The 13,355-nt window shown below is 41.8% G+C and overlaps 1 protein-coding gene across 2 annotated transcripts in view; it reads right to left on the bottom strand.

The window, feature by feature from the left end:
• Positions 1 to 13,355, bottom strand: part of COLEC11 (collectin subfamily member 11) — a 41,317-nt gene that overhangs the window by 15,795 nt on the left and 12,167 nt on the right. For both annotated transcript variants that reach the window (XM_062572997.1, XM_062572998.1), the window contains exons 2-3: positions 8,170 to 8,325; positions 2,509 to 2,580 (exon numbers count right to left, since the gene is read on the bottom strand). In XM_062572997.1, coding sequence (XP_062428981.1) covers positions 2,509 to 2,580; positions 8,170 to 8,299 — 202 coding nt within the window. In that variant the 5' untranslated portion in view covers positions 8,300 to 8,325. The remainder of the gene's footprint in view (positions 1 to 2,508; positions 2,581 to 8,169; positions 8,326 to 13,355) is intronic.

Genomic DNA, 13,355 nt, shown 5'->3' with positions numbered 1-13,355 from the left:
AGCAAGCATAACATGAGCCTTCTGCTTAGGGGGAAAGGAAACCTCATGACAAAGGACATAGAAAAGGCTGAAGTACTCAGTGCTTTCTTTGCCTTAGTCTTCACTGGCAAGGTCTGCTCTCAGGCCTCCCAGGGCTTCATGCCCTGTAGCAAAGACTGTGGTGAAGGTGCTGCTCAAGGTAGAGGAAGACTGAGTTAGGGACCGCTTAAGCCAAAGTCTATGGCAGTGGCCATAATGCATCCAAGGGTGCTGAGGGTCATTTGTGAAAGGCTAGGGTGAGCAGGTGAGGTCCCTGATAACCAAAAAAGCCAAATGTTATACTCTCTTTCAAAGAAAGCCCTAGCTCATCAGCCTCACCTCAGTCTTCAGCAAAATCATAGAGCGAATTTGCATGAAAGCTATTTCAGACACAGGAAGTACAAGACAGGGGAACAGCCAACACTGACCAACCTGATTGCTTTCTGTGATAAAGTGACTGGCTCTGCGCATGAAGGGAAAACAGCGGATGTCATTTACCAGGAGTGTAGCGAGGCCTTAGACATGCTCTCCCACAGTAACCTCATAGCCAAACTGGGAAAATGTATGTGGGGACTATGAATAGGATGAAAAACTGGTCATTGGACCAATGGACTGGACCATTGGTTTCAAAGGTCCAGTCCAAAGTCTAATTGGCAGCTGATTGTGAATGCCATTCCTCAGGGACCAGACCCCAGTAGTGTTCAATGTCTTCATCAGCGATATGCAGGAAGGAGTGGAAGATGTTCTCCCTGAGCCTGCAGGCAATGCTGAGCTGCAAGGACTGGTTGATGTGCTGGAAGGCAGGGCTGCCAGTCAGAGGGATTTCAGCAAGCTGGAGAAATGTGTTGACAGATGCATCATGAAGTTCAGGAAAGACAAATGAAAAGTCCTGCATGTGGGATGCATTCATACAGGCTGGCCAATGGACAGCTGGAAAACCCCTTTGCAGATAAGGACCCAGAGGTTTTTCAGCCCTCATACAAGAGACAGAAACAAACTGGAGAGAGTCTGGGGGGAGGAAAATTGTTTTATTTAGCCTGAAGAAGGGTAAGGGAGGATGTAATTGCAGTCTTCCATTACCTAAAGGAGGTTTGTAGAAAAGACATAGCCCTCTCCTCTCAGAGATGCACAATAAAGGACAAGAGGCAACGATCACAAATTACAGCAAGGGAAATTTCAGTTGGCCATAAGGAAAAAGTCCTTCACAATGATAGTAGTGACTATTTTGACCAAAGAGGTTGTGTAATCTCCATCCCTGGAGATTTTCAAAAGTCTGCTGGCCAAGACCCTGAGCAACCTGATCTAAATTTAAAGTCAGCCCCTGCTTCAAGCTAGAAGCTCAGACCAGATGATCTCTGAATAATCTTTTAGCTTAAATTATTCTATGATATTACAACTTCTCATCAGGCTGTCTTACCTTACAGGAGTTGAAATTTCAGTTTACAATATTTTTTATGACAGTTAACAGTTTCCCTTGAAAGCTGCATCTCCATAAGGAAAATACACTGATCTTACTCTGATAGAACAGGTAGACCTCATGGAAGTTTTAAGGTTTTGAATGCATCATAGGGGGTTAGCTCTAGTCATGGATCTTGGTCCCAGGGTAAACTGTGGAAATCAGATGCCCAGAGCTGCCCAAAAGAAAAGTGTGACGGATCATGCATCATCATAAGGAAGTATAAATTACCACTGCTTGGAAATGAAGTTTTTTAATTCAGTTTAGTAAAAACTAAGTCAAACATTCTGGTGCAAGGAATGTCAAATGTTTCATTTCAATACCGAAATAAATGTTTTGACTACTCAAATGTGAATTTTTCAGATTGTGCATCTGCTGGAAAATCTATGAAGGTCAACTTTCTTCTCTGTTTCGGAAGAAAAATTGACTTGAAAAGACAGCCTTTCCTGCAGGACAGAAATGCCATGTTTCTCTCAGTTCTGACAACTGACTACTGCTGAGCACCATTCCTCTGAAGAGCTGCAAGTTCTCTTTGAACTGCTGTCCAATGGCTTTGCCATCATGTTTCCGTAATTATTACTGAATTGAGGTCCAAGAAGTGTGGATTTACTCAGGACCATCTCTGCCTGTTATGGCCTCAGTGATTTTAATTAAGGTATTCTGAGTCTTTGCTCTTACAAACAAAAGGAAAGAGGGAAACTGAGCCCTGTAATTTATTTCCTATGATCTAGTATGAAGGTATCATTTGCAGAAGGCATTATGATATCTTTCTTTACAATGAACATTTTTTTAAAAATCAAGGAATAGCTTTAAGCTTTCCCAAAATGAACCTTTTTTTTACCAGAAAGCAATAGTTAGTCTAAAAACATGCATATAAGGTACATAGAAATGGCCAAAAACGCAAGAACAATATGCTCTTCCAGCAAAAAGATAGAGGATTCCCATTATAATCACCTCATTAAAAAAAAAAAAAAAAAAAAAAAAAAAGATCAGGTCAGGAATTACTTTCAAGATATCTTCTTTAATAGAGTTACCTTTTTCTCCTGGAGGCCCAACTCTGCCTGGACGACCTGGAGCACCTTTTTCACCCTTTTCTCCAGCCTCCCCTATTAATACAAAAGGAAATTAAAGAAAAGAATCACATTAAGACAGAACTATTTTCCATCGGTGGCAATGGAAAAGTACCATTTCTCCCACTGAAAATAAAAGCCTATTTTTAGAAGGAGGAAAAAAATAAAAGTGGACGGAATCTGACTTAACAGCTTTATTTGATGTGTAAAGACTGCAGTTACCTGCAATTGACCTGTTACTGTGGCAGTAATAAAACCAAAGTGAATTGATTACTGAATTCTTATATAATGGGTCTACTTCTGTGGACATTTTTATATGAAAAACTCCCAAAAGCCCAACAACATAATTCATTTAAGTAGAAGCTGCAGAACTAGGCTTCAAAATGCAAACTTGTGGCTCCACATTCACCAAATGCTTTTTGAGAATCTGCCAAACTCTGCCCCTTTTCAGCAAAGCATCTTAAGCACGTGCTTAAGTCTCAAGTGAGAATGGCTTAACCATAACCTCATATTGAAAGAAAGCTTATGGCATAACTGAATAGGGATGGATCAGGCCTATAGAGAGAATTCCTTCATCTTTATTTTTAGTTACATTCTGTGCCTCTTAATCTTTGTGGTATGAAGCACTACACATTGTACTTACATTTGCATAGCTCATGGCATATTATAGATTTTCTTCATATTTTAATGTCACTTTCTGTGAATGTTTGCCTCAACCTTATCTTTCATTGAAAATGTGGGAAAATTACCTTGCTTTGCCCCCTACTGTTATAATTCGCCATCAACATAAAATTAAAATATATCTTAAACAAAAAAGCAGCTTAAAGAATGATTTACTTCACCACCTCCTATTTAAAAAAAAAAACTGTACAAGAGAAGTGCTATGGCTTTTGTAGAAAACAAAATGATGGCAGCCACTGAAAGGGGGAATCCAAAGCCAGAGCCAGCACCGGTGGCCTGACGCCACGCTGTACAGAACAGGAGATGCGCATTAGTTACTCTCCCAGAAGCTGAAGGAAGCACTGCAGCGGGAAAGCAAGTGGTATCAGGCACTTCCAGAGCTCTCTGGCATAGCTGGAAGCAGCATGGAGAGGAGTCATGGAGCTGACATGTGAGAACAAGCTGAGACGTGGCACGATGCAAACAGGCAGCCTCCACCTCTCCGCCCTTATTGCAGATAGATAGAGGTGGCTGTGAGCTGAACTCGTGTTGTATGTCCCTTCCTCAGACTGCCAGGGCGCTCCAGAGGAGCTTTCGTGCCTTCAGACATGCAAAAACAGGCCATTCCTTGACCTTAATGAGGACAAACTTCACATAATCCCCTGTGAATAATACTGTTAGTAAGAAGCAGGCTCTTATTTGGCACATCTGCAAACACAACTTTTTTTATTATCAGGTAACTAATAGGCTTTGTATTACTATCTTTCCCCTCCCTGCCCCGGGCTGGTTACGAGTATTTGCTTCCCAAAGATAAATCCTGACAATGACTTTTCGCTTCTCTCTGGAGGCTCAGAGCAGGCTATTACAGCCTACTGCTTTACACGTTCTGCAGAGTGAGAGCTGTGCATTAGGGATCAATAAAATAGATCACTCTTGCTTCAGGCCATTACACTTGCCTGCATTTATTCCCATAATAAGATGACATTGCATTCCTTAGTGTGGGCCTGTAGAAAAGTTTTCCTGACAGCAGGTTACCCCATTGCCGGCTCTACCACAGACTGCTTTGCAGCTTCTGTTTTCAGGTGCTTAAAGCAGCACGCCCTCGGCTGTGAGGGACTGAGCAGGGGTCTAATTCAGCTTTGCAGTGTTTAAGTCCCTGTTTTGCTGTACATACTCTGAGCGGTGTGCAAGCTGAGGAAGCAGTCCTTGTGCAGGATGAAATCCCCAACAGAGCCAGTGAAAAGGCAGAGGAAGGGCAGCAACAGCAGGAACTTGGCCCAAACCTGCACACAGATTGCCACACCTGTGCTTTAGGAGATCATTTCCAAGTATGAAAGGAAATGTCCTTCCTCAGAGCCATTCCGCGCTTGACCACTTGGCTGAGTCACAGCAAGAAGCACCAGTGGAGCGTGGTGACCCCTACGATCCCAAGGGGAAGTTACTCTTGGTGACTGAGCTACAGCAGGAGTGCAGAGATCTGGGTACAACCCTGCCACTATCACAAACCTCTTGGTCAGTCAGGTCCAAGAGAGATCTTTGGTAATTCAGATAAGGTATCTTACCATTCTTGCCTTCTTTTGTGAGTTTTTGCTTGTACTCTGCCTTGCTTGACCCGGATTACACCTGTACTATCTACTGCAATGAAAATAACACTTCAAATATTAAATACATGAGCTATTAAACATCCCTTGGCTGGTGATAACTTTCTTCCATTACTCGTATTCCCAGTATAAGTAGAAACATCAAGTGTGGGAGTGAAAAATAAAGAATATGGTTTTTATTTATGCAACATCAACTTTTTTATATATTGTATGCCAATGAGAATATTAAGACAATTTTTGCTTTAGATTCTAGAAGGCAGATGAAACAAGCTGTCAAATCAAGAACTTTCAGCTCTGAAGGATTTTCCATGCTATTTTTTCTCTACAATAATAGTAATTTCATTCTGATGGGCCTACCAAAAGGAACAGAACTTTAGGAAGAATACCAATCAGTAATACAGCAAGGCTTCACCATCCATCCGTTCTCCACATGCAACACACTTTCCCCCTTATAAATATTATTGACTTTCTAAAGAACAAATCATTCTGCTGTCTGGATTCTTTGCCTTCCTTGTACTTTGCCCTTCCTTGTTTCATCGTAGTCCTTCATTCGGTTCAGGTTTTATATATATGTGTATATAAAATCAGTTCCTATGACCTAAGCTGCTGACTTTGAAACTCATTAAAACCTATTCTCAGTGTCTTTATAGTCTTTCTTTGTCTTCCACTTCCACCTCCATTCTTATCTCATCCCCACTTCCAATATCTTTTTATTCTATGGGATCCTAATTGGCTTTGTGTTATGTTCTAGTTTTTTTCTAATGGTTTCCAGTCTCTCCATTCATTCTTTGTGCCCTTCTTTTCTCTTTTCACTTATCTCATCCTGTTCTTCTAAAATTTCTCCATTATGCTCCCCTGTTTTGGGGTACATTTCCCCTATCTCTTTCTCCTTCACCACCTCATTTGGGCTCAGCACCATCTCCTAGGCCTAAGGTGCTCTCCGCCTTTTTCTCTTTCATGCATCACATGGTCCCTCTCCTTTCCTCCCCTAGCTCCCTGCGCCCCCTCTTTCCCCATGTCCCAGAAGGCTCGCCAATCAGCAAGCACCCATGGCAGTTTCGGGGTCCAGGGAGGCTCTGCTCCTCCATCCTCCAGGATTTTGCCAGCAGCTCAGCAGGGGAGGATCTGGGGCAGGTCTAAGACCTGTCGTGAGCAGCTCCTGCTGCATGACAGACGAAATTTGGGCATGCAGCCACATGTATGCTCTGTTGAGAGGAAACCTTGGCCGCTGAAATGGGTTGGAGTTGTGCCAGTAGGTGACAGCAGTATCTTATTTCCAATTCTCTGAGCTAGCCCCCCTGACAGCGTAGCTGGAGCGTTGACGGTTTTTTAGAGATTTCACATTAACTAGGGCTGCATCAGGCCATTTTGTGCTTCACTGAATTTGTACATCAATCACTCTCACTTTTGCGATGCCTGTATCTCATGAGGTGCAATGAAAGTCATTAACATTTTGGGCTTTTTTGTTTTTTCCTGGCTCATGATTGCCTTCTGATAAAAGGCCGGGATTATTACTACACTGCTTATATGTTTTAAAAACCGTGTTTTATGTAACAATAATAATAAGAATGGTCCTTTATGTCACAAAAATGGTCATCACAAATGTTACTTTTGACTGATTACACAAAGAGGAAAACCAAGGCAAAGAAGTTACAGAACTTGTCAAAGCCTGACAAAAACAACTTCTCATTTCATAGCTTTGGTTTCCAGTACTGTGGTCTGGCGATTTGACTGATCTGTGTGCCTTTAGACAAGATATATTAAACTTGATAGTGTCGTCCTATATGAGTCACATAAACAGCACTATCTTATGGCTATTCCACACCAAATAGATAAAAGAAAAAAATTTACTCAAGGTATAGTCAAACCTCAGAAGATCTGGATATATTGAACTAGTTTTGTCCTTTCCAATTGTAACATGTGTAGAAGGTATAAATGTTATCAAAGGCCACCTCCTGAAATAAATTTAGAAACTGTTTTCTTGGTTCAGTTCAGGCAGCTGTAGATCTATAATCATAATAAACGGATGCTATATATAAATATATGATATACGTTATATATAATATATATAGATATATGTCATATATAAAAATATATAATCCTAATGAACAAATGGTATAATTTTTTGGTACAGTAGCCAGTTGGCCAAGCACAGCTCGCACCCTCCCCAAGTTCAGTCCTCTTGCTTCCAGAGCAGGGCGCCCACATCCAAACCGGGCTATGTCTGTGGAGGGCAATTTACACCATAGCCAAAACCGTGGTCAGACTGTGCAAGCAGTTCAACCAGACCAACAGCTGCGAGACAGCACCTGAGCCTTGTGCTCACCCTGAATGATCCACCAGCACAGACGTGGCCTGAAGTCCGTATTATAGCCCTCAGGCAATTGGTTAAGACCAAAGTTTACGTAATATTAGTGACAGCAGTGTTGTCAGGTGAATTGTGTCATTCTGAGACACTGAAATGCATAACAGCCAGAAAAACTGTGCGGTTAGTTGTGCAGTTTTTAAACAATGCAAATTTTTTTAGGCTTACTGATAAATCAGTGGTTTAAATAGTTTTTTTCTTCCCCCTTAGTTAATAGGCATTTCTCCACGCTCACAGGTATTACACTCTGGTAGAAATATCATAGCCTTCATAAGGGGAATTATTATTATTAGCTATAATAATGGGGCTGGGATTTCACACCACAATGGCAATAGATGCTGTTGCTTTAAAATGCTAATTCTTTCCTGATGTTGATTTCATATCTAAGGTACTTGCATCAATACATTCCTTACTATGAAAAGACCGATATTTAATTATGCCTTCTTTATTGGGCAATATTTTGAGGCCACATTGGGTAAAAACGTGGCTTTTGTGCATACAGTCTATAGAAATGCCCCTAAAAAGCTTTATTTTCTTGCTGCTTCTGAAAAGTGCTAGGGCATTTAAAAACAATGGAAATTTGGCCCAAAGGACAGCACACAGAATACTAGAAAACATATAATAATTTATTTTAGTACATCTCAAGATGGCAGTGAAAACCTCTCTAGGTGTAAAGTAGGGCTGATTTCACAGTCTCTGTGTGTGAGTATTACTCAGGAGTATAAGCACAGAGAAACTAATCAGGCACCCACCAGAGAAACAACTGTTCACCAGGAGCAGGTTTCAGAAATTGTGGCATGCATTCTCTAAACCGTATCTTTTTTAACAGACATAAATTCATCTTACGACCTTAAAACTCTGTTTACAAGGAGGCTACAAACTGGACAAACGAGAGAGCCACTGAAAGGCATCTCCTTTGCCTCAGTTAGGAACTGCCAATGGTGCAAATTAGCCTGTTAAAAGAAAGTATTTGGATGATGGAGTAGACTTATACATTACCTTTGAGGCCTGGAACAAGAATTTGAACAGAGCAGGACTCCTCTGCTATATGTTGAGGATATCCAGATCTTAGCAGTGACAGGAAGGCAAGGCTAATTAGAGTCCCCAAGAAAACCAGATCTCTCTTCATAATGAGCACTTACAGGTCACTGACTCCTAAACAAAAGAATGAATAAACAGTTATAAGAATTCCAAAGACTTTCAACAGTTTCTGAACACATACAGCACCCTATTGTGAATACAATATATTTTTGCATGCCATAACGCATGCAGCATGAAAAGAATGTGTGCAGGTCCTCCAAGCAAGTTGTACATTCCACAAACATACATGAAATTTGTAGTAGTGCTTTATTTGTTTTGGCATTAGAGTGGGTAGGATAAAACTCAGAAGAAATTTAGTTAAGAAGGATGAGATTCTGATTCTTTCCTCTTAATAAAAATACTAAGTAAAGCTAATAACAGGCAATTCTATGTTCACTGTTTTTCAAAGGTAAGCAGGCAAGGTCAAAGGAGAAAATCTAGTATATGGGCTTGCATTTAAAGATATAAGTACTAAATTGTCACTTAACGAGAATATTGTTCTAAAGAGGCAGTTCAGTAGGTGATAAGACCAATCTAAAGTCCTGAGATTTCACTTCCCGTCTACCTGAGCACTGAAACTGTGACCAGTAAATTCTTTGATGTAATAGCCCTCATCTAACTCATTTAGGAGGAGGAGGAGAGATAATATTTCACTATATCGTGGAATGAACACACACCAGAATCTTCAATAAATCTTAAAAAGATTAATCTCTGAAATATATGCTCTTCTAAGTCCACCAGTGAAATGGCTTGTCTGATACCAGGTTGTGAAGAAGCATCTCAGAAAGCTGCAGTACAGAAATGGAATTTGTGTGAAAGGACCATCAAAAGCTGGTCTTCAGGAGGTCAGTAGAAATAAGCCTTCAGCAGTGACAGGAAAATAGGGAGTTTCAGCTCATTCAGTGAGAATAAGCTGCTATAGCAGCTTATAGTTGGTTATTCACCAACCCTGGCACGTTTAATAGCCATCTCAGCAGCAAGGCTAAGTAGATGAGTTTGGACTAAAAATTCTTCCCCTGAATTAGCATCCAGTTTGTGCTTCCATTATCCTTTAGGAGATAACACAACCAGACTGCAGCAGGGGATCGGCTGGAAGCAGTTGTCTTCGGCTGCAAGTTGTCTCTTGCAGGGAGAGCCCGGGGTGAGTTACAGGGCAGACAGTGCTGCCTCGCAACACCCTGGCCACACCACCTGGGATATCTCTGTACTGCAAGGCTGGTGCACTCCACAACACACCCCACAGTTCTGATCTACTGATCATCCAGATTTGGGACACTGGCCGGAGCATGCTGTGAACTGCTTTTGACCCAAAGCTCTCCTTCAAATTTCCTTTCAATGCAGAGGAAGGCACAGCAACAGGGCTATGCCTGAAAAAGGAAGGGTACATACTTGGATCTGGGAAGAGATCCTAGATCAAGAGATATCTTTCTTGACACAGGCATAGTCTTGATACAGGTCTACAGTGCGGCATGAAGCCCTAATGAAAATCATTGGTGCTGAGTAATCTTCACATGGAATAAGGGCGAAAGAAGGACTAATGTGAGATATTCACAGCCACAAGTTGCCATGCTCCTGGAATAGGACAGCTCTGAATTACTTCTCACCTGAGATTCAATAATCTCAAAAAGACCCAAAAGAGTGTGGATGAAAAAAAGGAAGTTTCTGCTAAGCTGTGATGTAACAATTTTGTTTTCAAGGCTTCTGTGTCTTATCTCTAAATTTCAGTGTATGTTTATATGCACATTTTCACGGTATGCTATGCAATATGATACATAATAAAAAGACAAAAAATACTGAACTGTTTGAACTGTCCAAATTTCCTATTATCTTCCAGTCCATCAGATTACAATATAAGCAGTCTTAGTAGAGATGCATTTGTACCCTCACAACATTCCTGCCAACAGACTGATAATTACTGTGATTTACAAAAATCTCTTCTCACAGCTTAGGACCAGGTTCGAAAGAAACACTTGTATGCAAATGCTTAAGGTATTTTTTCCCTTTAAGAGTACTCAGCCCTCTAAATTTTGCTTATGCTGCCATAACTAAGGTGACTGCCACCCATGTATATGTGTCTGAATCAGCTTTAAATTAGCTAGCTCAAGTATTGCTCGGAGCGCACATACCCACAGAAGTACAGACCTCAGCATGGGCTGCTTGAATATTTAGGCCACCTAAAGTTTTGTAACAACTGCAGCAACACCACTTGAGGCTTCTCAAGAGTGCAGGCAAAACTGAATTTTGCCACCTCAGAGATAAGGAACCAGGCCTTGAAGAGAAGATTAATCATAAGGGTGGACCTAAAGAAGAAAAATAGCAGAAGGAGAAAAAAAGAGTTGTGGACATTTGACTTCAAGCTTCTACTGCCACAGAGAGAAACTTCTGCTCCCTTCAGTAGTAGCCCCTGTCCAATACCTCAGTGGGAGCAGAAACCAACACAGTTTTCCAGGGATCTGAAAGACAAAATCAGGAGGAAATCTTTTGCTGTTTTGCTATTCTCTGCTGTCTCAGGCTGTTATCCCCAATGTTTATACATATGGCCAGCCCTAATTCTAGAAACCAGGTCAGGCAACCAGTCTCCTTAAGCTTATTTTCTAAGGTTTATAAACTACTTGATCACAGTCTTGACATAATCATAAGGAATCAGATCTCCTTGATACTGTTCTTTTCCCAAATATCTTAATGCATAAATCATACAAATTACTTCAGATACATTAAGCTTGGATTTGGACATATTTCCCCGAAAGGATCTGTAGGGTACATGGCACTATGTCTGGAAGTACTTTGTGACCCAGAGGAGCATGCAGTATCCACAGTAGACAGTCTTGGATCTTTTTGCAGTGTACATAAAAGATTAGGAATCAAGGAACATGATTCACATCAGTCAGCAAGTGAAAGAGGGAGCGACGAAGACTAGTCAAAAGGAAATGCTGAGAAAAAGGGAGTTTCCCCAAATCTTCCCTTCAAAGTCTTGATGACAGTGAAGACTTTGGCATTTGAATAGCCAATGCTGGTACACTTGAAAAAGAGGGGAGCCATGTCAAGAACAGGCTTCGCAATCCAATTAGGGACCAACGCTCCATGCATGGGAAATCAGGGAGTTGTTGCTGCCACAGTCAGCCAAGGGGACACGACAGAGATGTGTGCCCAAAAGTCTCATTTAGACACCTGAACATAACTCTCAGCAGTAGTCAGACACCTTTGAGAGACAGGGAACCGGGCCATCCTGGACAGCAGTCATGCCCGTACTCTGTTGGCCAGGAAAGCAGAGGATGTGATTCCTGCTTTAGCCTGCAACCACAGCCCCACAGCCCAGGGGAGCACCTAGTCCAGAAGGGCAGACAAAAAGGCTTTGCAAGGCAAGTGGTTAACATATTCAGCTGAAAGCTTGGCAGCCTAGGCAGTTTCAGTGCACTCGATGGATGAGACTTTCCCCTAGTAGTGTGGTGATAGGAATTCTCTACAGAGAAGTAGGAGATGTGGATGGAATGACCTGAGAGAGAAGAAATTGAAATTAAGATGGTGCTCTGATTTCTGTATTATTGGATAAAAAGGCAGCCTCACTTCCTCTGTTTGCATTTTAGAGATGTTAGATGTAGCCAGACTACAGCTGAAAGATCGAAGACTGCAGGTGCATTAAATATTCACCTGCCTTTGCAAACCCCTCCACAGCTCAAGCCTGAGACAGGCACGGCGCAGCAGAGAGCAGTCCGGGCTCTTAGGGAGCTGTGCGCACCCGCGACAGCCAGAAATGAAGGATTTTCTCAGGAGAAGCTAAGCCACTGAGAAAGCACGCCACACACGTCCACTGCAGAGCTCACGAGCCTCAGAGACGCGGGATTACACCCCACGCTGGCTCGTGAGAGCCTGACTCGCACAGAAGATGGGTTGTGGCAGCCTGACTAAGGGAACCGTTCAAGAAAACAGCACTTCTTAGCAGCAGTCAGGCCACAGCACCTGGGCCCCACACGAATACTTAGCAAATTATCTCAGTCTGAGAAAAGCCAGTAACAACAGAAATCTCTGAAGAGGCTGCAGATTAAATACTTCATAGTGTCTGTAACTGCAGTAAAGGGACAAATTAGTAGTAGATATCAAACCGGAAACACATTGGATATCACTTTATCCACCCTTTCTTTTTCTGATCTTTTTTTAAAAAAAGATTTTCTTTGCAGCTAAAACTGCACACAACTGAAACAAGAGCTTGATCTCCAGGTATGTGCTGCAGCAGTGTCTTTCATTTTAAAATGATGGAAAATTCCTTGCCTTTCTGATCTATCTTCAAGTCCATCTGGACTTCAGCGTCACAAAGGCTATTTAAAAGACTAAATCCCACTGAAACTAGTCCTCAGACACAGATGTTAGCTCATCTTTTTCAAAGATTATCTTAATCTTTGTCTCCAGACTATCTTCAGCATCAAAACAAACAACGTCAGAGAAAAACCCGAAGATGTTCAGCATTTGGAAAAGTAAGAATACTTTCCAGTATCTACATAGGGTTATGAGCCAGACTTGAGGCACTGATAATGGTGACCCATTAAGTCAGTGTAAGTGGAATGCTTTGAAGAAATGGAAAGAGTTAAAAGGCAGCACTTACATGGAGGAAAAAAATAGTGAATGTCTCTATTTCCATTAGCAATGGAAATGTAGCAATGAAACTAGCACAACAATTTTAAAATAGCTTTTGAGACCTGCGAGCATTAGGGAACTCTTCTCTCTCACTTGCTGAGAGAGAAGAGCTTTGTTACACCAGGTTTCAAGTGACAAATCCCTGAGTGGTCATCAGAGAACCACTGAGGCTGAGAGTGCCACAGGCATCATTCAAAATCACTCTGGGACCAGTCATGCCACTTCACACCAAGTGAAATGACCCTGAGCTTCCTTGTTAAATCCTCCACGCTGCAAGTGGAAAGCTTGGAGGCCAGATCAGCAAGCAAACAGTTCATGTGTGATGACCCTGCAATGGCCATGGGCCATGTTGCAAGGGCTGGTGCCATACTGCAATCTGTTATTTGGGCCTAGAAGCGACACCACAGATGATCTGCCCAGCTGAATCCAAATGGATAAAAAAAAAGTAGCAGGAAAATGCTGCTTGCTGGTGCTAA

Source organism: Rhea pennata, chromosome 3 (assembly GCF_028389875.1).
Source record: "Rhea pennata isolate bPtePen1 chromosome 3, bPtePen1.pri, whole genome shotgun sequence".
NCBI lineage: Eukaryota > Metazoa > Chordata > Aves > Rheiformes > Rheidae > Rhea > Rhea pennata.
The sequence above is the reverse complement of the archived record's forward strand: the minus strand, read 5'-3'. Positions and strand labels throughout refer to the sequence as shown.